The following is a 25,747-nucleotide window of genomic DNA, read 5'->3' on the forward strand; positions in this document are numbered from 1 at the left end:
AAATATGCAATATTGCTCCCCCCCCCCCCGTCGAGCAGAGTTGCAGTAGGAAGGAAAGTGTAGATAGAAAGTTCTCGGTCGTGTGCAGATGAGCGAGGTATCGCTCGTGTTATGTTCAAGAACTGCTCGGATTTGTAGCTCGACTTATAGCTACACTTCACTATCTGATGGTGGAGTCGATGTCTAGCCATCAGCCACCTTGCTGTTCGCAACAATGTGGACCCCAGCACGTCTACTGTACATCATTTTATTAGACCTGTCAAGTGTCGATATACACGAAAGTCGAGCTTAAACGAATACTAGAGTAACTCGAGTTTAAAAACTGATCCGAGTAATTTTATTCACCTCGAGTAATCGTTTATTTTGACAGCTCTAAGCATCACGTTGTGCTCAGACTACTTTTAATGCGGGACAACGCGCTGATGTCACATGCGGAGAGAAAGAAGGAAAAAAACAAAAAAAACTTACTGCAGCCGACAGCCGCTACAAACGACGCCGACGTTGCTAAATACTAGCCCGCACGATGCTTCGTTGGTAGCAGGTAGCGTCTGATGCGTCTCATAGAAATCACATGTATGTTGAACTAGACGCAAAATGACAGACTCGGCCGCGTCTGGGCAGAGTTAGTAAACAGCCGCCATCTTAAAGCAGTAGAGCGCTAAGCGCTAATAAATAAGATTAACGTTACTGTCACTACTAGCTCACGTAACGTTAGCCCTGCGGAGGGCTAGGTTTCTATTAATTATGACCAGTGTTGTTAATCTTACTGAAAAAAAGTAATTACTTATAGTTACAAATTACTTCTCCCAAAAAGTAATTGCGTTAGTAACTCAATTACCTGAATGTAAGAGTAATTAGTTATTTGGCAAAGTAATTGGTGATAATTACTTTTTTTTTTTTTTCCTCAAAAAAAAAAAAAAAACATTGGCTACACTATGTGAAGTTTTTTGTGAAGGTTTTTGGTACAATAGGCCCGAGCCCAATTCTTTACCCTAATTTACCCTTTACCCTGAATCAACTGTTAAAATTTGGTAAAATTGCTCCCATTATTGCATTAGTTCCCTTCGCTCTACTTTCGACTTATGAAAGTTTTAAAACTGTTTCATCATTTAAAGATAGATTCAAGTCAAGATTTTGCCGATTTAGAAGTATTTTAGATAAAAAGTTACTTAGGTTCGCTAGGAAGGTTCTCTACAACAGAGCCGTCCTAAAAAGTCTACTGCTTTAAGATGGCGGCTGTCCACTAACTCATTTAGTGCCATGTCTGTCATTTTGCATCTAGTTATATCTATGTACAGTACATGTGATATCTACCATGTCTACCATATCTACTATAACATGCGGGCGTAATTTGTAGGCTATCGGCTACAACATGTATTATTGGAGCTACCTAGCATCGCGATTGCTCGGCGTCACAACTTTCTTGCCTCCTCCCTACTCCTGCTCTGCTCTGTCGTCTCGGTGAGTCCGTCTCCCTCAGACTTTTCGACCAATATAGTAACGCATAGTAACGCATGCCTTTCCGTCCTCAGTAACGGTAAAGGCGTTGCCAAGATGAGAAAAGTAATTAATTAGATTACCCACTACTGAAAAAAATAACGCCGTTAGTAACGCCGTTATATTGTAACGCCGTTATTAACAACACTAATTATGACCACTGTCGATGCGTGGCTAACGTGTCTTACATACAGGCTTTAACATAACATAGCATTGTGGAGTGATGAGGGTGTAAAATAAAAACTTAATAATGCTAACTATCAATTTTAGCTCAGTAGTCATTGCTGGCTAAAACACCACTGGTCCCTAATGTGCTCCAATACAGCCTGTGTCATAAATTTATTTTGAACACTGCAAAAACTCAAAATCCTATCAGGACTTACAGTTTAGACTAACTTAAAACTTAGCTAGAACTTAAAAATGGCTTGAAACAAATAGAAATTCAATTGAAACACGTGGGAAAAAATCCTAACTTTTAAGTGATGTGTGTTATCAATCGTAACGGCATTTTTGGGTATATATACTTTTTTTTTTTTTTTTTAATAAGATCTGAAAGTTTTTGGAGTGAAAGCAGTGAATTAGTCTTTTTTTTTTTTCTAGTTACATCTGAGATGCAATTGTTGGCTGTTTTCAACAATATACATCGAAAATAAAGACATTGATTGACTGAAAATGGTTGAAGATTAGATGAAATGTCTTGTTTTCTCATGTATATTTATAATTGCTCTTCACCTAAAAATTCATTTGTTTTATCCGATTACTCGATTAATCGATAGAATTTTCAGTCGATTACTTGATCACTAAAATATTCGATAGGTGCAGCCCTACACGAAAGTGTCCTTTCCGTTTTATCCCTATGTGACGACCGTCAACTCTGTGTTTTATTCCAACACATTGTCAAGGTCAGCAAAGGTGGCTGATGTCTAGAAATCTGAGCAGTTCTTGAACGTGACACGAGCAGCTATCCAACAGTCCCTTGGTGCCAATGTCAAGCAAGCTTAAACGTCATCTCCAAACGAAAAAAACCGTCGCTTTAACCTATGGACTATTTTGTTCGCCTTTGTGAAAACACAGAGAAACATGCAACATTTTTGCGAATAACTACAAAGGTAAATGAGAAAGCCCTCAAAGCCTTGTTGCTGAACTTGTTGCTAAATCCAAAAAGTCCCACATTGTGGCAGGGACAGTAATACTACCTACCTTCAAAGCCATTTTCAGCGAGATGATGCGGCTAAAGACATTGCTAAAGTCCCACTGTCCGATCATTCTGAACTTTTCAAGCCTAACCGCCTTTAAAAAATAAAATTAAAACTGAGAGACAAGGAGCTGTTGAACAAGATTCCTGCCAGGATATCGGCTCTGTGTTCATCTAAACAGGCTCAAGTTTCACACTAAGTATAAATACTGAGAAATTATTTTATAATTAAAGACCAAATGTGAAGTAATTTCATAACATGCCAAATAGGGTCACCATTAAAGTAATTAAACATTGCCCAACAAATAAAGCATGAAAAAAATCATTTATATGTTGTATATTTGACAAAATAATCGCGTTTCCGAAGTTCGAGCCTGAAAGGGGACGAACCCGGAAGTGATATGTCACACCGGGAACAGCGATGGCCGCTCCATACATACGGCCGCCATACAAAGCCCTTCAAACAATGATTCAAATGGCAATATAAGTGATAGATCGAGCGCAAGGGGGGAGATCCAAGTTTTTGAAGAGTTGGAGGAAGAAGAGGAGGTTGGAATTTTATGTTGGACCTAACATGTATTAGCCAGACGCTAATCAGGATGCAAAGAATGTGCCTAGACTGACATGGAATGGAGACAATCCCCAATCGAGAATCAAGATTGGTAAGATATAGGCTGTTATTATTTTCATGATTTGAAGATGCAGGCATTTGCACATAATTTTTTTGTCTATCTGATGCAGAGGTTGCGCTAGACTTTTTCGTTGTCTGTCATTTTGACTGACAGTGTCATAAAATTCCGGTCATAATCTATTTTTACCAGTCACTTACATTTTTAAAATGATAATAATGACATATTCAATAGTATTTAGTTTTCATTCATTTTTAATTAATATTCTGTCCGAACAAGCTTAACAAGAGGCAAACAGACAGCAGAGTGCACCAATCAGCGACGGGCAGACGTGCCGTTAGCAAAGCGACGAGGGCAGGACGAGGGACTTGCGCGCGGAAGTAAACAAACGAGGAGAACGGAGTTTATTCAACATGGCTAGCGCGAGACAGACTGTTGTCAATGTCTCGTGTCGATGTGTTTTAGCTCATTTAAAACTGAATTTACCGCGGATTGGAACATATGCTCGGCTCTCCCGCCATCCGTGTTTTTGTAGAGACGACTTTCGGCGCGCAAGAGTGGCGTTGCTCGTGAAGAACACGTCACGCAAATAAACAAATCTGATTTGTCGATTGATTTTGTACCTACTCGAGAGGCTGTGTCCCAGACTTTTCTCTCAATGTTTGAAAAATACAGGGAGAACAGTATGGCCATGCCAGGCAAACACTCAGTTGCCTTGACATTTTTCCGAGTAAGGCCAATGACGTCATGCATCAAGAGAGACAATAGCTAATTAATATGCTCACTCGCCACCCTGTGGTCTGGGGTGTGAATTGCAACCTGTCAAAATGACGGATGGACTTCAGTTTTTTCCGTCACCGTTTTAAAAAACCGGTCAACGTCGGAAAATATTCGGTTAACGCGACCCCTGATCTGATGACACTGTTTAAAAAAATAATAATAATCAGACTTCATGTTCATTTTGGCAGATCCGGCAGCTCTCCTGCATATAAAATAATAATATAAAAACGGGGGCAAAGAAGGAGATGAGTCGTTAATGGCTTTCTCCACTTTATAGTGGCAACAATAAGAAAACAAAATAATAGCGGACTGCCGCCACATTTGACCGCAAAGTTTTGCTTCTCGCTCATCTCACTCCCTCGCCTTCTACTACTCACAGCTCTCCAGTCCCAGCGTCTCTTAAACGGATTGTGCATAGTGTCTTGTTATGATCTTTTTGGTGACAAAGGTATCGAACACACGACGTGCTGACAACTTTGTTTCTTTATTAACACATGGAGCTAACCGTACGAACATAGCTTGGGGCTCTCGGCAGGCTGTGCGGAGCAATAGATAGAGCCTGTAGAAGTGGTGTCTAATGGCGTAAGGAAATGTAGTTTTTTCACACAAGCGAACAAATTATAAAGCAGCACTTCAGTGTTGTCCCGTTTCCCATGATTCACTGCGTGACCTGCGTCGCTCGCTGATTCGCTGCGAGATTGACTCAATGGCTACGCTAAACCAACACGCTAGTTGTCAGCTGTCACCTGTCAGCAGCTCTCGTAAAACACAAACTAGAAGGCTATCATGCGATCACCGTGAAAGAAATGCCGAACCGTCCAAAAGCAATGCAATGCTTGAAGCATGAAGGTGGAAATACATAATAAAAATACAAATAAATGTGCACAAACTCACCGGCGGTGTGTGTCTCTTACGGCAACGTGACCGTGAATTACCGCGACGCCGACATGCTTATATGCACATCCACACCCCTTTCCCGGTTGACACAGGATTAACCCTTTCGGACAAGATCGTAGATGACGCACATTTTAAACACGATTAACCTAGTGAAAGCAACAACAACTATGATCGGGGATTGCCACGAGTTAGCTTTCGGCTAACGTCACTAGCTTCTACTGTTCATTCCACAACAGTTGGCAGCTCTGCTTTGACAAAGTCATCAGTCATCTATCCAAAAATCACACTTACTTTTTGGCAAATCCTTGATCATAAGCAGACCGTTTGAGGAAGCAGGGATCTTCGAAGTGTTTGCAGCAGAGAACAATACTCGATGACGGCGTGAAATTCATTCGCTTAGTGCGAACAAAAGATGTCCATTTACGTACCCTGCTATCCTTCAGCCACTCATACAACTTTTCTTTAGATCGAGAACAATACATCGCCACACACCGCCGTGGCATCTTACCGAGAAGCAATGCAACAATACTGTGTGTATGGCGGACTTCCCTCGCAGTTCTCGGTGCGACGTCAATTCCGAAGATTTCCGAAGATTGTCGAAGAAAAGCATTTTCGTTGTCAAGGGCGTTGCTATGGGTTAAACAAAGAATCTGGAAGGGTTGCGTTAAAAAAAATAACGAAAATATGCTTATAATTGTTTAGCCATTGATATTATTCAAAAACATGGTTGGCCAACCTTACTTCACATTTGGCCTTTAAATACCCTAATTTTCGGACTATAAGCCGCTACTTTTTCCCCTCATTTTGAATCCTGTGGCTTATAGTCCAGGGCGGCTTATTTGATGATTTATTTGGGTTAATAGGCAAAACTTTATTTGACAGCGGCATCATAAGACTGTCATAAGAACATCATAATTATGACATGACACTATCATGGGCATTACTGAATGCTTATGACAGATGTCAATATGTGTCATGTGGCATATTATTTCACTAACTCCATTTATGTCCAGCTCAGATCTTTTAAGGCCATTCAAAAGTGAGATAATTTGCTGGATGACACTAACCGACCTTTATTATAAGCATTCATTAATGCTTATGACATTATCGTCATGTAATAATTATGACTGTCATATGACAGTATTATGGCACCAATATCCAAGAAAATGTTACCAAATACCATAACTAGCAATTAATGAAACAACTGGAACGGTAACTGAAGAAATAATTAGCACAGAACATGATTGTTATTTACATCTGTAGCGCTGCAATGCATGCTAGGAGGAATGTTGGATGACAACAGTGTTGAAAGCAAGGGAGCACTGATGGCCAAATGAAGCTTTTAGAAACAATAACGCTTTGCACCCAATTGGTTCAAAGCTTAATGGTGGTTCATTTGGTCTCATGACAGTCTTATGATGCCATTGTCAAATGAAGTGTTACCAGTTAACATCTTTTGGTGTAAATATCCCATAATACAATGAGGACAACTGCGGCTTATAGTCCAGTGCGGCTTATCTATGAACAGATGCCGTTTTCATGTCAAATTTGGTGGGTGGCGGCTTATAGTCAGGTGCGCCTTATAGTCAGGAAATTACGGTATACTGTACAGAAGGTAATTTTGGAACATTTTTGGTTTGTGGTGTGCCGCGAGATTTTTTCCAATGTAAAAACGCGCCGTGACTCAGAAAAGGTTGAAAAACACTGGTGTAAATCATAAAATAAGCTAAATCAATGGCTTTTACAGAGGTAATATTTGGTCACTTGTGTTAGTATCCTTACCTGCGACCCCTCTCCCCACCGAACACATTACTTGCTGCCCCCCGACTCATAAAAAGGCCACCAAATAGGAAAGCTGGATCCTCCGGATTCCCATTGACTGGCTCGGCAAAGCCTTCTATCACAGTTTCCGCCCCCTGGGAAACAGTCCTCACAAAAGCACTGTTTACCTGCGAAAGCATTGCTAATACTTAAATAAGGAAATTCTAACGACATAATAATTGCAGCTGATTTCATGTTATTACTGTAGGCTACCTGTAGGAGAGCTCGTTCCCTCTGCAGTCTCTCCTCCAGGGTTGTTTGCGGCCGATCTTTGGCTACTTGCAGCTCCTCATTCCAATCTGGAGCCTGTAGAAGTGGCAAATGTAGGATTCGGTGTCAGTCCAGTTCGCGTGTTGATCGAATTCAAGAATTGACAATGTTAGAAATCACCTGGTTTGCTGGTTGATCTTCCACCCCCAGACTGCTGAAGGTGTTTTTGTGAGTGCGAGTTGCACAGGGGGGCCCAAGCCAACACAGTGTTTGGTAAGGAGTGGGCATCATGTCCACTTCAGATATCTGATGCCTGAAAGAAAAAAAGAAAAAAAATATCAGTATAAACAATAGACTATTTTCGATTGTAAGAAAAATAACTTGGTCGGGAACACCCAATATATTTCAAAAATGCGTCGATAATATATTATATACTAGGGCTGTCAAAATTATCGCGTTAACAGGCGGTAATTAATTTTTTAAGATTCATCACGTTAAAATATTTGACGCAATTAACGCACATGCCCCGCTCAAACAGATTAAAATGACAGTGTCATGTCCATTTGTTACTTGTGTTTTTTCGCCCTCTGCTGGCGCTCGAGTGCGACTGATTTTATGGGGTTAAGCACAATCCATGAACATTGTGTAATTATTGACACCAACAATGGCGAGCTACTAGTTTATTTTTCGTTTGAAAATTTTACAAATTTTATTAAAACGAAAACATTAAGAGGGGTTTTAATATAAAATTTCTATAACTTGTACTAACATTTATCTTTTAAGAAGTACAAGTCTTTCTATCCATGGATCGCTTTAACAGAATGTTAATAATGTTAATGCCATCTTGTTGATTTACTGTTATGATAAACAAATACAGTACTTATGTACAGTATGTTGAATGTATATATCCGTCTTGTGTCTTATCTTTCTATTCCAACAATAATTTACAGAAAAATATGGCATATTTTATAGATAGTTTGAATTGCGATTAATTACGATTAATTAATTTTTAAGCTGTGATTAACTCGATTAAAAATTTTAATCGTTTGACAGCCCTATTATATACATACAGTACATACAGTTAAGAAAATAAGTATTTGAACACCCTGCTATTTTTTTTAAGTTCTCCCACTTAGGAATCATGGAGGGGTCTGAAATCGTAGGTTAATGTTCACTGCGAGAGAGAGAATCTAAAAAGAAAAATCCAGAAATCACAATGTATGATTTTTTTAACGATTTATTTGAGTGACACAGCTGCAAATAAGTATTTGAACACCTGAGAAAACGAATGTTTATATTTGGTACAGTAGCCTTTGTTTGCAATTACAGAGATCAAATGTTTGCTGTAGTTTTTCACCAGGTTTGCACACACTGCAGGAGGGATCTTGGCCCACCCATCAATCAGGTTTCTGGGCCGTCGCTGAGAAACACAGAGTTTGAGCTCCCTCCAAAGGTTTTCTATTGGGTTTAGGTCTGAAGGCTATGCTAGAACCTTGTGATACTTCTTATGGAGTCACTTCTTGGTTTTCCTGGCAGTGTGCTTTGGTTCATTGTCATGTTGGAAGACCCAGGCACGACCCATTTTCAATGCTCTGACTGAAGGAAAAAGGTTGTTCCCCAAAATCTCACAATACAAGGCCCCAGTCATCCTCTCTTTTATACAGTGCATTCGTCCTGTCCCATGCGCAGAAAAACACCCCAAAGGATGATGCTAGCAACCCCATGCTTCACAGTAGGGATGGTGTTCTTGAGATAGTACTCATTATTTTTTTTCCTCCAAATATGGTTAGTGGAATTATGACCAAAAAAGTTCTATTTTACTCTCATCTGACCACAAAACGTGCTCCCAAGACTCTTCTACATCATCCAAATGGTCACATGCAAACTTAAGACGGGCCTTAGCATGTGCTGGTTTAAGCAGGGGAACTTTCTGTGCCATGCATAATTTCAAACCATGGTGGTCCCAGCTCTTTTCAGGTTATTGACCAACTCCTGTCGTGTAGTTCTGGGCTGATTCCTCACCTTTCTCAGGATCATTGAAATCCCACGAGTTGATATCCACTCGATTGATATTGACAATCATGTTTAGCTTGTTTCATTTTCTAATGATTGCTTCAACAGTGGACCTTTTTTTCACCAAGCTGCTTTGCAATTGCTCTATAGCCCTTTCCAGCCTTGTGGAGGTGAACAATTTTGTCTCTGGTGTCTTTGGACAGCTATTTGTGTGCGCACACGTTTGCTCTTTCATATAACTTCAACATTTGTTAAGAATATTCTATGTGTGTGATATCATAAATCGCTTTACATACGCATTTTTAAACACGCATTTTATGGGAGAGCATTTCGACTCTTCGGCCATTCATATAGCGAGAACAGGGTACCCGCGGGTTATTAAAAGTATTAAAAAAGCATTGAATTTAGTTTTCCATTATTAAAGGTATTAAAAGTATTAAATTAGGTGTTGTAAGTCTGGAATTTTTTCACCGTGGTTTTAATTTTCAAGAACATATCAGTGCAACCTAAATTATATCCGTGGCGAAGTTTTTTTTTGTTTTTGTTTTTAATCCATAACGAAGATGACGCATACAATCTTTACGATGCACTGCACCTCGTGCGTGCGCGCCGTTAGCATCATTAGCATCAACATCACAACAGCAGGCAATCGCACAGTACTGTGGGCTAACGCAAGGAATTGCTCAGATGCCTTAGTTATGTTCAACGAAAGCCTCAACAAGACAACCAAGTCCAAACAGTTGGACCAGCATGTGAGGTATCGGATCGGCAACCAAGTCGCATCCAGATACTTTGGGTCGCAGTTTATGGGTCATGCGAAGGCAGTGGACCTGTTTAAGATTTCAAAGTTGCCAATTTCTCCAATTAAAATGTGTTAGATGCAATAATGTATTTCTGCACGGTTTGCCTTTCGAATGAATGTGAATTTTGCAGTTTTAACTCAAGAGTTAGCCATGTTCAATGGGGTATTGGCAGGTGCACTAGCCTTAGCATGGATAAACCGGAGTCGTAGATTTACCATCACTCTCAGATACACAACACGGTTGACACTGTCTATTATTGCAACGAGTGTGGGGTAACGTTGATCTGAATAACATGGCATGGTGATAGGAAAATTATAATGTATGTGATAGTAAAACACCTCCTGGTATATTTAAATGTTTTTCTTGATTGAATAAGAGTATGGATTTTCTCTATCTGATTAAAAGAAATGTCTTCAATGCTAAAAAAGGATTAACATGTGTTTTGTATACTTCTTGTAATGTGATTAGAAAAAAACAATTACCAAAGGAAATGGTCATGTGTAGCTTTTTTATTTTGTGGTAATTAATGGTAAACTACTGCCATTTAGTGGCAGTTTTTTAAACTTTCACTGCCAATTGCAAGCACTTTACAGTTAAGGTGGCCAACTTGACAATCACCTACCTACCACCTTGACTAGGTCCTCTTAAAAGGGAAACCTGTTGTATTGCAAATGTAATTTCTGAAGTTGCTTTACAAAAATAGTGTAAAATCCATTTTATCCTGGGGAAAAAAATTCTGAAAGACCTTAAATTTAAATGTGTTTTAATTGTATCTTCAATAAATGTGCATTCTTTTGTCAAACACACTTAGTAATTGAGGTTAAATTTGATATTCAGTGCTTTATTTTTTTAATATGATTCAATATTATCTAAATAATGGGTGCGAGAAAAGTATACATTTTCAGTTGAAATGGCATTAAAAAAGGTCTTAAAAGTCTTGAATTTAGATTTATCAATCCTGGGGGGACCCTGGAGAATAACAGAACGTCACTGTCAAGCGCAGGCCCCCCAAGTGGATAGTGTAGATACAGTGGGGCAAATAAGTATTTAGTCAACCACCAATTGTGTAAGTTCTCCTACTTGAAAGGATTCGAGAGGCCTGTAATTGTCAACATGGGTAAACCTCAATCATGAGAGACAGAATGTGGGAAAAAAAACAGAAAATCACATTGTTTCATTTTTAAAGAATTTATTTCCAAATTAGAGTGGAAATTAAGTATTTGGTCACCTACAAACAAGCAAGATTCCTGGCTGTCAAAGAGGTCTAACTTCTTCTAACGAGGTCTAACGAGGCTCCACTCGTTACCTGTAGTAATGGCACCTGTTTTAACTCATTATCGGTATAAAAGACACCTGTCCACAAAGTCAGTCAGTCACACTCCAAACTCCACTGTGGCCAAGACCAAAGAGCTGTCGAAGGACACCAGAGACAAAATTGTAGACCTGCACCAGGCTGGGAAGACTGAATCTGCAATAGGTAAAACGCTAGGTATAAAGAAATTAACTGTGGGAGCAATTATTAGAAAATGAAAGACATACAAGACCACTGATAATCTCCCTCGATCTGGGGCTCCATGCAAGATCTCCCATGGCATCAAAATGATAACAAGAACGGTGAGAAAAAATCCCAGAACCACACGGGGGGACCAAGTGAATGACCTACAGAGAGCTGGGACCACAGTAACAAAGGCTACTATCAGTAACACAATGCGCCGCCAGGGACTCAAATCCTGCATTGCCAGACGTGTCCCCCTGCTGAAGAAAGTACACATCCAGGCCCGTCTGCGGTTCGCATTTGGATGATCCAGAAGAGGACTGGGAGAATATGTTATGGTCAGATGAAACCAAAATACAACTTTTTGGTAGAAACACAGGTTCTCGTGTTTGGAAGAGAAAGAATACTGAATTGCATCCGAAGAACACCATACCCACTGTGAAGCATGTGGGTGGAAACATCATGCTTTGGGGCTGTTATTTCTGCAAAGGGACCAGGACGACTGATCTGTGGAAAGGAAAGAATGAATTGGGCAATGTATCGAGAGATTTTGAGTGAACATCTCCTTCCGTCCGCAAGGGCATTGAAGATGATACGTGGCTGGGTCTTTCAGCATGCGAATGATCCCAAACACACAGCCAGGGCAACAAAAGAGTGGCTTCGTAAGAAGCATTTCAAGGTCCTGGAGTGGCCTAGCCAGTCTCCAGATCTCAACCCTATAGAAAATCTGTGGCGGGAGTTGAAAGTCTGTGTTGCCCAACGACAGCCCCAAACATCACTGCTCTAGAGGAGATCTGCATGGAGGAATGGGCTAAAATACAGTGATTAACAGTGATTAAAAAGCTTGTGAAGAGTTACAGAAAACGTTTGGCCTCTGTTATTGCCAACAAAGGGTGCATAACAAAGTATTGAGATGAACTTTTGGTCTCGAGCAAATACTTATTTTCCACCATGATTTGCAAATAAATTCTTTAAATATCAAACAATGTGATTTTCTGTTTTTTTTTTTTTTTACCACATTTTGTCTCTCATGGTTGAGGTTTACCCATGTTGACAATTACAGGCCTCTCTAATCTTTTCAACTTGCACAATTAGTGGCTGACTAAATACTTATTTGCCCCACTGTACACCGCCACATTTTGTGGCCAAATTGACTGCGTGTGTGTGTACGCCGCACTTCTGAGTTGTGCGCGCTCATTCGCGCCTGCCCCCACCTTTGTGTTTATTACACTGTTAATTGCAATTCATTTGTGTGTTTTTGATTGTTGTGCAGTCAATTTGTATTGTTTTACATTGGCACTGATATGCTGTTAACCCTAAACCCAAATCCAAAGTTCAGAATTTTTGACATTAGGCTTCATCTTTGAATTAGCAGGGGTTTAATTAGTCGGTGGAGTTGATTTCAACAACTTCCATGCAGTTTGTCAGTTATTTGTTAGTTTCAAGGCTCCTGAATGGATAAGCTAGCGAGAGTCAATGGTGGTTGAAATCAACTCCATCGACTAATTAAACCCCCCACTAACTCGAAGATTAAGCCTTATGTGGAAAAATTTTGATCTTCCTCTTTAAATTCAATTATCTGAAAGTTGTTGAGTTAATTATCGAGGGTTGATTGAATATTTGCTTGATTGATTGAATATTTGCTTGTGCTCATATATACCTAATACATACTGTATTGCCATATTTTTTCTTATTTGATATAACCAGTAAATGATTATTGCTTGCTATACTAGGCTGTAGTATAATGTTTAAGTGTTACAAAGTGTTAAAAAGGGTCGGGGTGACAACTGCCTTGCTTCATGGCTGCAACATTGCGTAACTAGATCTTCAGCATCTTACGTTTGGACTTTCGTCTAGACTTTCGAGGACAGTCTTCCATTCGAGGACATCTTCCATGGACGCAGCGTTGCATAACTGAAGTGTCTGGGTCATTCTGACCACTTTACCTAAGTGCCCTTGCTTACACACTTGTATTTAGTTAGTTCCACCTACATGCTCACACATAGCCAACCAAAATCACATGGGTGTCTCCAGCTTGCTTTCCCCCTCCCTTTAGGGCGGCACCCTTCTGTGTTAGGACAAACCCCTAATAAAAGAAAGAGCAAGGAGTTTTGTTTTTTTTTTAGATCAATTTTGGTGACTATACAGCGTAATCTAGCATTTCTCTCTCTAGTGCCTCCTTGCTCTCCTTGGCCAAGAAAACTGAGTGTCTTCTCTCCTTATTTTTGGGTAATTTTACAAATGTCTACCTAAGGGTCTATTTTTGAACTTGACAAAAGTCAATTAAATATGATGACATTTTTCTGTTGTCATTCATATGTCGAGGCAGCAAATGGAGAAAAAAATGGTAAAATGTAACCGATAAATTACTTTTACAGCAACTCAGTTACTTTGATAATAAAGTAACCAGTAAAGTAACTACATTACATTTTTGAGGTGTATTCAGTAATTTAATTACTTTTTTTAGTAATCTTTGACAAAACTGGGCAAGAGAAACCATTACATTTAAGGACAAAATTCAAATAGACAAATGTACTCCATTTTATCTCCATTTGAGTTTCATTGGAACTATTTCCCCCGCCGCATACGCCACGCACTGTTGTTGTAGTTTTACCTGCTTTTAGTGAAAGCTTGTTTGAAGGCAGGGCTAATATGACAGAGCAGGTCAGTGAAGCAGTGGCACACCGGGGATGATTGGGAAGGACGGGGATCAAAAACCTCTTGTGTAGATCTGAGATGAATAAAAAGAGATGATTTTAAAAACTTTGCGAGAAAAAAAGTATATAAAAATTTGTGTACTTATATATACAGTATATACTGTTACCTGTTAACAAAGAAACCTTTCGGACAAGATGTAACGTCACATCTTTGTCCCTCCGTTGTCACCACAGTAATGTACAGAAAGTCTCCTTGTAACTTTCTGTTTCCTGGAGGAGGGTCCCAAGAGCTAAGAGACAAATCCCTGAGGTAGGTTGGGATCTGATAACACCAACATTCAAAACGTTAATTGAGGTATAGAATCATGTAATTACATTTAAAGTATTGGTATAGTATTTACTTCTGGCTGGGAGCTGTGTGGAAGTAAGGCCATGAGTGGCCTGTCAGAGGAACCAGGCAGGAGGTACTCAGGGGGTGCACCATCATTGTTGAGTGCTTCGGATTTTGGGTTGCTTGCAGAGCGTTTCAGGCTTTTTCCATTTGGTAAACTTGTTTCTGAAGCAGAAATGTCTATTATCTATTTATTACTATTTTATAGGCGTGTCGCTGCAATGAATTCTCTACACTAGGGCTGCAGCTAACGTTTATATTTATAATCGACTAATTACTCAAACGATTAATCGGAAAATGTCACTTTTTTCTATTACCTTCACAGTTTAACTTGAGCCATGTTGTAAGTAACAGTGAAGACAAAATCCACGTTCAATGCACACTCTCTTGTATGACAATTTACAGTTTGAATGGGAGTTTGTGTTGAGACTCAAAGGCGAAGCTTTTATATCAATGGGTTTATATGTGTGGTTTCTTTATAAAAAAAAATTAGAAAGAAAAGAAACGTACTATCAAATTACTATCAAACAATACAGTAACTCAAGCGATAGTATGCTTCTTCGAAACACAATACAAACAAACCTTCCTTCAGGCAGGAGATTTAGAGTCCTTTGTTTTAAGTCCAACAGGACAAAGAACTCCTTCTTACCAAGTGCGATTAGGTTGCTAAATTTGCACAATTCTTTCACTTAGATGCAAAGCTGTTTATAGCATTTTTAAATTGTAGTTTGTTATTTATTGCAATTGTATGAGTTATTGTTATGTTATCTGTATGGTTACCTGGTGTAAGATAAGTTTCCCCTTCCTAGGGGACAATAAACTTAAACTGAATTGAAACGGACGCTTAGGACACTGATTAGCCTAATCGCTAACTAGCTTAGCCCTCTGTGATAAGTAGTAACGTGTCATCAACAAAGAATACAAACAATGCAATTGGCTTCATTTACTCACCTCTTTAGAAATATTTTATCTAAAAACGATGCAGAAAAATTAATTCACACGTTCGTTACATCTAGATTGGATTACTGTAACTCCCTACTTGCTGCTTGTCCTAAAAGTTCTCTAAAAGGTCTTCAGCTAGTCCAAAACGCAGCAGCAAGACTTTTAACAGGAACTAATAGAAGAGAGCACATCACCCCTGTGCTCCAGGACGTTCACTGGCTTCCAGTCGAGTTTAGAATTAAATTTAAAATCCTCCTTCTTACATTTAAGACCGTTAATAGGTTGGGGCTAGGCCTCAACGATATTGGAAAAAACTATTGTTGCGATTTTTGGGGGGTTTGCGATATATTGCGATATTATATTGCGATATTAAAAAAAATATATATATATATTTTTTAAAGAAATTTTCACTAGATGACTTGAATAGCTGTTTGGAAAGACTTTGGATGACTCACCATCACCACAGTGTACAGTGATCCCTCGTTTTTTGCGGTTAATGCGGACCAGAATTCATATTGTCCGTCATTGTGTGTCCGTATTCTCAATGGTCTCAATTTATCGTGCAATTTATAGTGCAATTCATGGAAGCTCCGGTGCTTTCAGATGCTATAAACTCATTGGATGTGTTCCATAAAAGGCGTTATGTGGAAAAGCTTTGGTCGATTCATTTGCCAGATCCATATTTGATGCCTAAATCGATATTTTTCGACCCGCTGTCTTCGCCGTCTCTGCTACCCTGATATCTACAACTATCTTGTCCACAGAAACTCAGCCTATTCTCACAAAACTTTGAAAAACTTTAACAGCAGCACTCTAAGCAACATTACCCCGTGTGACCCTTCCAATTTTCTAAAATGGCGACAATAATAAAAAAAAAAAAAGTTAACTGCGATGGCCGACGCTTCAAGGATAGGTGGATATTGGACTATTTCTTCAATAAAATACGCAACAACTGTGTCTGCCTCATTTGCAAAGAGACAGTCGCTGTTTTCAAAGAGTTCGATGTGACGCGATATTACCAAACAAGACACGCTGACATGTACGACAACATTACAGGGAAGATACGCAGCGAGAAATTAAAGCAACTTGAAGCTAATTTATTTTCACAGCAGCAGTATTTCGCAAGAGCCCGAGTGTCGAAAGAGAACGCCACAAAGGCGAGATTGTTGAAATTATGAATTAAAAAAAAAATAATAATAAAGCAAATGTGGCACACAGAAGGGCTTGCTAAAATTTGTTTAAATATATTGTTCTACGTAAATCAGCCAAGGTAGCCCCCCACATTTTTACCACACCAAATCTGGCCCCCTTTGCAAAAAGTTTGGACACCCCTGTTTAACTGATGATCCATAGACGAGGCCAGCTTCTTTCACTTGGTACCAGCAAAATATTATTCAAAAAATAATGACGGCGGAAGAAATAAACATCTTGAATTTGAAACTGTATGTTGTCGGCAATTAGCCTCGCAATGATCTTAATTGTGGTTGTCAGCCCAAAACCCTCTAAATATATATTAAATGCATCTTACCAGGTATATAATAACTACTACATAGTCTGTGGTGATCATTTGGTGCCCAGTTTTCTCGTCGAATTGCAGCAGTCCATCTCGCTCTCCTCTTCGGGTCTCCCAGAATACGGTAAAACTTCAAGTCCAACCGCCGCACACGCCTTCACCATTTTGATTATTAATGTTAACGAGCAGAAAAACACGCCGCAATAGGAGGCATGCACGTAGCGATAATGTGTATACACGACGAGCTGACGGACAATATGGCGGCTCCAGTCAGGGGGCGGAGTTGTGACATCATGTGATGGGGTCTATATATGTATGTTATAATTTCCAGAACTTAGAGAGGTTTACGGTGTAGACCAGGGGTCGCGTTAACCGAATATTTTCCGTCGTTGACCGGTTTTTTAAAACGGTGACGGAAAAAACTGAAGTCCGTCCGTCATTTTGACAGGTTGCAATTCACACCCCAGACCACAGGGTGGCGAGTGAGCATATTAATTAGCTATTGTCTCTCTTAATGCATGACGTCGTTGGCTATTCTGTCAGAATATTGTAGCGTCACCGGGGTCTGGCGGCGGCATTGACACATCAACGCGAGGTTCTTATTGGTGCACCCGGTATGCCAGCGCGTCATCCAATTGGTGGACTAGATTGCCGACTGTGTATAGACCCCAATCACATGACGTCACAACTCCGCCCCCCCTGACTGGAGCCGCCATATTGTGTGTCGGCTGTGTTTACACATTACCGCTACGTACATGCCTCCTATTACGGCGTGTTTTTCTGCTCGTTAACATTAATAATCAAAATGGTGAAGGCGTGTGTGGCGGTTGGTTGCTGTAACAGAGAAGATAGACGGAGAGACCCGAAGATGAGAGCGAGATGGACTGCTGTAATTCGACAAGTAATCTGGGCACCAAACGATCACCACAGACTATGTAGTAGTCATTTTATATCTGGTAAGATGCATTTAATATATATTTAGAAGATTTTGGGCTGACAACCACAATTAAGATCATTGTGTGACGTTGGTGATTGGGGTCTATATAGTTGCCTCTTTTTCTTTGGGGGCGGAGCTGTTGTTTTGTTGGTGTTGTTGGCGGTAAGCAGAGTAAAAAGAGGGAGAAAAATACCACGACTTCCGTGTCTAATTTTTCGCCGCCAAGCAAGCGTTACAACATTAATTAAAAATGAATGAAAACTAAATACTATTGAATATGTCATCATTATCATTTTAAAAATTTAAGTGTCGGGTAAAAATAGATTATGACCGGATTTTTATGACCCTGTCAGTCAAAATGACAGACAACGAAAATGTCTAGCGCAACCTCTGGTGTAGACGGTCCCAAACTACTTATTCGTTACTAAAATTGTTATCGATTAGTTGTCGCTAATTAGTTGTTAGTTGTTGCTAATCGATTAGCTGTCGATTAATCGATTCAATATTGCACCTCTACTCTATACTGAAAAATGATTAAAATATGTGCACCCACCTGGTGCATGTGCATTTGTAAGTGTGTCCAGTAAGCTTGGTGAACGTCCTTCTCTCAATGCGTCCTGGGGTCCTGATGCCCTCAAAAGTTCTAGGACCCGAGCCAAGTGGTGCCTCGCTGAGCGGGCAGTGAAAGGCTCTGGAAAGGCATACAATGTTAGAGTAAAAGTCACATTATCCTTCAAGAAATTGGCAATCGAGTAAAGCTTTATGCTGCCTTTATTTCTGAAAGCATCCTTCGATTCAGTTAGCATGTCAAAAGAAACCATAATTGATATAAACTGGCTAATCACAATCTAACAGATTCACTTCATTACAGCAAAATACACGAATTCACACCAGTCAAAATATTTGAACGAAAAAAAGAACCCATCCAGTAGATATAGGTGGTACCTTCAACCAGGCGCAGGACAGCTCCAGGTTTAAGTCCCTTTATGGTTTGCAATCCAGCAAGGGGGTCGAGAGGTGTTCCAGCAAAGGTCAAGTACAGGTTGGAGCGTGGGGCGACCTCATCTCTTGAGAGCAAAGTTGTTAGCGCATCTTGAACTTGCCAAAATCCACAAATCTGCACAAAAATACACAGGAATGGCAATCGGGAATAGACATTGCAATGACAACTCTCTTTACACTTGAGAGACCCAACATTTGCTCCAGGCCGGTTATGTACCTGAAACTCAAAAGGCTCCACACCAGCTCCCTGGATCTTGACAGGGAATGATGAGTCATCTTCTAGCTTGGTAGCAGGAGCATCTTTACCATGAGTCAGGCTGATAACATCTGTTTGACAGGAGAAACCATATATGTACTTTTGACTTCATACTGCTATATGCTGAAAGTTTGAAAACATTTACACGATTGAGTGGAGAAAATGATACATTTACAGTGGGGTAAATAAGTAATTAGTCAACCACGAATTGTGCAAGCCCCAAAGCATTTCCACAAGCGTTTCCACCCCCATGCTTCACAGTGGGTATGCTGCAACTGAGTATTCTTTCTCCTCCAAACACGAGAACCTGTCAGGAAATGCGTGGGCAGGCAGGTTGTGTGGACCCAAATGCAGGGAATCAATAATGCAACACAGGTGGCAGAGAACTCAAAAAAGGTTTTAATCATAACCAACATAAAACACAAAGTACAACCAAAAGGACTGGGGATCAAAAAGGCAAGGTTCAAACAAAACTTACTTTATCGGAGGGACTAATACACGAGGGCTTGGACAGGACTTCGACATCTACATTGACATAGACAATGACGCAACAAGGAGTAAAAAGAAACTGGGAGCTTATATATACACACACAAACAAGGGGTAACGACACAATGAGGACCAGGTGAGCACGATGCAAGTTGGAGGATACACTAGGAGGCACAACAGGTGAAATCAATGGGCAATCACAGGGACAAGTCACACTAGGAGAAAACCAACACAAAACCCATGCTTCACAGTGGGTATGGTGTTCTTCGGATGCAATTCAGTATTCTTTCTCCTCCAAACACGAGAACCTATGTTTCGACCAAAAAGTTCTATTTTGGTTTCATCTGACCATAACACATTCTCCCAGTCCTCTTCTGGATCATCCAACTGCTCTCTAGCGAACCGCAGACGGGCCTGGACGTGTAATGGCTTCAGCAGGGGGACACGTCTGGCCGTGCAGGATTTGAGTCTCTGGTCGCACATTGTGTTACTGATAGTAGCCTTTGTTACTGTGGTCCCAGCTCTCTGTAGGTCATTCACTAGATCACCCCCGTGTGGTTCTGGGATTTTTGCTCACCGTTCTTGTTATCATTTTGACGCCACGGGGTGAGATTTTGCATGGAGCCCCAGATCGAGGGAGATTATCAGTGGTCTTGTATGTCTTCCATTTTCTAATAATTGTTCCCACTGTTGATTTCTTTACACCAAGCATTTTACCTATTGCAGATTCAGTCTTCCCAGCCTGGTGCAGGTGTATGATCCAGAAGAGGACTGGGAGAATGTGTTATGGTCAGATGAAACCAAAATAGAACTTCTTGGTAGAAACACAGGTTCTCGCGTTTGGAGGAGAAAGAATACTGAATTGCATCCGAAGAACACCATACCCACTGTGAAGTATTTGGGGTGGAAACATCATGCTTTGGGGCTGTTTTTCTGCAAAGGGACCAGGACGACTGATCTGTGTAAAGGAAAGAATGAATGGGGCCATGTATCCAGAGATTTTGAGTGAAAATCTCCTTCCATCAGCAAGGGCATTGAAGATGAGACGTGGCTAGGTCTTTCAGCATGACAATGATCCCAAACACACAGCCAGGGCAACAAAGCAGTGGCTTCGTAAGAAGCATTTCAAGGTCCTGGAATGGCCTAACCAGTCTCCAGATCTCAACCCCATAGAAAATCTGTGTAGGGAGTTGAAAGTCCGTGTTGCCCAACAACAGCCACAAAACATCACTGTTCTAGAGGAGATCTGCATGGAGGAATGGGCCAAAATACCAGCAACAGTGTGTGAAAAGCTTGTGAAGAGTTGAAGAAAACGTTTGGCATCCATTATTGCCGACAAAGGGTACATAACAAATAGAGCTGGGAATCTTTGGGCACCTAACGATTCGATTACGATTACGATTACGATTCAGAGGCTCCGATTCGATTATAAAACGATTATTGATGCACCCCCCTCCTTTTTTTTTTTTTTTTCAATAAAGTTTTGTACATTAGTTCCAAAATTGTTCAAAAATACTCTCAGGCTAAACCAAACTACTATTTCAGTATCAAGTTAACATATAGCAGTAAACAAATATACAAAAATAACATTAAATAAAAAAACTCCAGTCCCCATTCTGTATCAGCAGCTTTAAACTACATTCAATCAATTTAATGTTGTGAATCAACCGTTGTTGTACTTTCGCTTTACTTGGCATATTTCAATAATCGGAATTTGGATGTTTGTGAATCGTTCTCGAATCTTGCACGGCCGAATCGCGAATAATCTAAGAATCGGAAATTTTGCACACCTCTAATAACAAAGTATTGAGATGAACTTTTGGTATTGACCAAATACTTATTTTCATTTTCCACCATGATTTGCAAATAAATTCTTTAAAAATCAAACAATGTGATTTTCTGAGTTTTTTCCCCCACATTCTGTCTCTCATGGTTGAGGTTTACCCATGTTGACAATTACAGGCCCCTCTAATATTTTCAAGTGAGAGAACTTGCACAATTAGTGGTTGACTAAATACTTATTTGCCCCACTGTAAGTCCATGAACAAATGAATGAGTGATAAATGTGACTTGAGAAGTAGCGAGCAAGGTGAAAGTGAATTCGGTCAAATGAAAAAAAAAAAAATGGGTGTGTCTTCATTCTTTACAAACGCATACACATACCCCCTACATAGAGCAGGACCTAGCATGCACAACCTACATTGTGACTGAACCTGTTGAATTTGCCTATTAGCCTTCATGTCATGAGGAGTTGAGGGGACAACCACACCCAGGAGTGGCATGCGGAGACTGCACACATAAACTAACACAGCTTTAGCCTTGCAGTTAAGGATTCATGAATGCGTGTGCATCTTACTACACCTTCTCCAAGAACTTCGCACACTCATTTGGGAGGAATGTGGCCTTTCTACAATAAAAGCCTTGCTGTCAGCGTGGGAGTCCACCATTGGAAAGCACCCAAAGAACAGCTTCTCCCTCACAATTGGTTGAAGGAAGTTTCCTCCTCTTTTCTGGCACTCAGCCATCACCCTCTTCTCGACTGGAGGTGACTTACTACTGCAGCAACCTGCATAGTTGACAAGTATATTTTTGTGGCCTGACTAAATGTTTTTAACCCTTTATAGGGCACTCATTTAACTCATTGGCTGCCCTTGACGGCAGTAGACGTCCAATTCATCAAGACTGCGAGGGATGAGTGAACTTTCGCTCATTCGCTCCTCCCAGTCCAAATGAATTGGACATCTAGCGCCGTCAGTGGTATTGAAATATGAGCGTTCACAGCCAGTCCTCACAGTTTAAATGGAAGCATATACTTCATAACTATTGACGCGTCACTTCTTCATTCTTTGCGCGACGCCTTATCAGAGGGGGCCGAGCTTCATTTAGCAATAGCCGAAGAAGGCACACGCTCATGTCGGATTTAAGATCGGATTTACTTACGATATTACATTTAACTACGAAAGCTATACCGCATACAAACAGGAAGGATTGTCTCAGGAGTGACTTGTTCGGGGATTCAAGGTAAATATTATATTTTTCGTACCATGCATGTATCGTGCGTGATTGAAGCATTTATTCGCAGGAATTTTCTTCTTTGTTTACACATGGAGGCGGCTAATTTTTGTAATTGACTAGCCTCATAGTTTACTCTTAACCAAGAATCGAGACTGTTTTGCGTCCATATCTATAAAAAATTTAGGGATTTAAGCATTTATTCACAAGAATTTTCGCCACTAAACCTGTTTACGCCAGGCGGCCGCTAGCCTCATTCGCTAACATAGTAGCACAGTACTTCAACAAACGCTTCAAGAAACGCTAACTGTACCGTTTCTTTGCTTTTAAGCAAGAATCGAGACTGTTTTACTTCCATATCTATGAAGAATTCGGGGATTTCAGCATTTATTCAAAAGAGTTTTCGCCACAAAAGCTCTATTTACACCAGGCGGCCGCTAGCCTCATTCGCTAACATAGTAGCATTGTACATCGTCAATATACGTAAAATAAACGCTACCTGCACGGTTTCTTTGCTTTTAACCAAGAATCTAGATTGTTTTACGTCCATATCTATGAAGGGATTAAACAATTATTCACAAAAATTTTCGCCAGAAAAGCTTTTACGCCAGGCGGCTGCTAGCCTCATTCGCTAACATAGTAGCACTGTACTTCAACAATATTTGTAAAAGAAACACTAACTGCACGGTTTCTTTGCTTTTAACCAATAATCGAGACTGTTTTACGTCCATATCTTTGAAGAATTCGGGGATTTAAAGCATTTATTCACAAGAGTTTTCGCCACAAAGGCTCTATTTACACCAAGCGGCCGCTAGCCTTGTTCGCTAACATAGTAGCATTGTACATCGTCAATATACGGAAATTAACGCTAACTGCATGGTTTCTTTGCTTTTAACCAAGAATAGAGATTGTTTTACGTCCATATCTATGAAGGGATTAAACATGTATTCACAAACATTTTCGCCAGAAAAGCTCCTTTTACGCCAGGCGGCCGCTAACCTCATTCGCTAACATAATAGCATTGTACTTCGTCAATATACGTAAAACAAACACCAACTGCACGTTTTCTTTGCTTTTAACCAACAAACGAGACTGTTTTACGTCCGTATCTATGAAGAATTCGGGGATTTAAGCATTTATTTACAAGAATTTTCGCCAGAAAAGCTCTGTTTACGTCAGGCGGCCGTTGGCCTCATTCGCTAACAGAGTAGCATTGTACTTCCTCAATACACTTAAAATAAACGCTAACTGCACGGTTTCTTTGCTTTTAACTAAGAATCGAGACTGTTTTACATGCATATCTATGAGGATTTAAGCATTTATTCACAAGAATTTTTGCCAGAAAAGCTCTGTTTACGCCAGGCAGCCGCTAGTCTCATTTGCTAACAGTATAAAGTGTATAATGATAATAAAGGGCTATTCTATTCTCTAATAAATTGTGATTCTATATAGAATTCATTAATAATAATCTATTTAGGCAACATATTATTTACAACTGATACTGCATGTTTTCCTCAAGTTTCTGATGTTAAATTGAGTAATTTATTAGTGTGAAAACTTGCAGTAAATTAAAAAAAAAATTAAGTTGCTAGTTTGGTAAAAAAAACTTAAATGTTAAAAATTGCTATTGATCCTGAAAATATAGGTGATTAGCTCTGCATTTGGTGATGTTTGTGCATCTAGTGTAAAATCTTTTAGACTTTTATAGCCATTTTAAGTTGTGTTATACTTTTATAACAAATAATAATTGGCGTTTTATAAGGGAACGACTTCGAATTTTTTTATGCCCCTGCTCAAGGAGACTCATAAATGGCTAAGGTAGGTGCCTGTTTTGGTTTTAGGTCGTTAGCAGCTTTGGTTTTGTAAATATTTGAAGTAGGGCTGTCAAACGATTAAAATTTTTAATCGAGTTAATTACAGCTTAAAAATTAATTAATCGTAATTAATCGCAATTCAAACCATCTATAAAATATGCCATATTTTTCTGTAAATTATTGTTGGAATGAAAAGATAAGACACAAGACGGATATATACATTCAACATACGGTACATAAATACTGTATTTGTTTATTATAACAATAAATCAACAAGATGGCATTAACATTATTAATAGGGTTGTTCTGATCATGTTTTTTTGCTCCCGATCCGATCCCGATTGTTTTAGTTTGTGTATCTACCGATCCCGATATTTCCCGATCCGACTGCTTTTTTTTTTGCTCCCGATACAATTCAAATCATTCCCGATAATTTTTCCCGATCATATACATTTTGGCAATGCATTAAGAAAAAAATGAATAAAACTCGGACGAATATATACATTCAATATACAGTACATAAGTACTGTATTTGTTTATTATGACAATTAATCCTCAAGATGGCATTTACATTATTAACTTTTTTTTTGTGAGAGGGATCCACGGATAGAAAGACTTGTAATTCTTACACGATAAATGTGACTTTGTATATTGTGACTAAATATTGCCATCTAGTGTATTTGTTGAGCTTTCAGTAAATGATACTGTAGCCATTTAACTGTTCTGCCCAAATGCATGATGGGAAGTGCAACCATGACTGTGCGATATATCGTCTCTGCGTTGGGAAGTAACATAGGGTGTTAAGAAAAAGATCAACTACTACCTTGCTTCCCCACATTGCTTCCCCACGATATTTCGACTTGTTGAGGGAGGGATTGTTAGGCTTTAGCCAATTAAAAAAAGGCTCCAAAGACTGCCAAAATTCACTCTACTCATTTTACGCTGCCTTTTAGCTCTATATATATATCGGTAAAACGGCGCCATTATAGATTGAACGTGACAAAGCGTGAGTAGGTCGTGCAGGGCATGCGTCAATTGCGTTAAATATTTTAACGGGATTAATTAAAAAATAATTAATTACCGCCGTTAACGCAATAAATTTGATAGCCCTACTTTAAGCCAAAACTAAAGACTCTGGATGAATGTAAGACATTTTGTCTGTAACGTTAAATACAATTAGAAAACGATTTAAATTAAAAAAAAAAAAATATATATATATATATATATATATATATATATCAAAAAAGGCATGTCCGATATTTTTTTGCCGATTCCGACTTAAAAAATGACGTGATCGGACCCGATAGATCGGGACGTCTGTGGGTCCTGGTTTTTGTTCCTACCAATCGAGCACAGACAGTTTAACCAATTAATTTTGTGCTAAAACAAGCAGCAC

At 39.6% G+C, this 25,747-nt stretch overlaps 1 protein-coding gene across 3 annotated transcripts in view; it reads right to left on the bottom strand.

Annotated features, from left to right (window-relative positions):
- The window catches only part of si:ch211-166a6.5 (clustered mitochondria protein homolog), a 76,492-nt gene that overhangs the window by 42,873 nt on the left and 7,872 nt on the right, over positions 1-25,747 (bottom strand). For all 3 annotated transcript variants that reach the window (XM_057831415.1, XM_057831417.1, XM_057831416.1), the window contains exons 3-11: positions 19,000-19,109; positions 18,726-18,897; positions 18,334-18,471; positions 14,399-14,553; positions 14,165-14,319; positions 13,955-14,071; positions 7,210-7,342; positions 7,033-7,125; positions 6,781-6,947 (exon numbers count right to left, since the gene is read on the bottom strand). In XM_057831415.1, the coding sequence (XP_057687398.1) occupies positions 6,781-6,947; positions 7,033-7,125; positions 7,210-7,342; positions 13,955-14,071; positions 14,165-14,319; positions 14,399-14,553; positions 18,334-18,471; positions 18,726-18,897; positions 19,000-19,109 (1,240 nt within the window). The remainder of the gene's footprint in view (positions 1-6,780; positions 6,948-7,032; positions 7,126-7,209; positions 7,343-13,954; positions 14,072-14,164; positions 14,320-14,398; positions 14,554-18,333; positions 18,472-18,725; positions 18,898-18,999; positions 19,110-25,747) is intronic.

Source organism: Corythoichthys intestinalis, chromosome 3, assembly GCF_030265065.1.
Source record: "Corythoichthys intestinalis isolate RoL2023-P3 chromosome 3, ASM3026506v1, whole genome shotgun sequence".
NCBI classification, from domain to species: Eukaryota; Metazoa; Chordata; class Actinopteri; order Syngnathiformes; family Syngnathidae; genus Corythoichthys; species Corythoichthys intestinalis.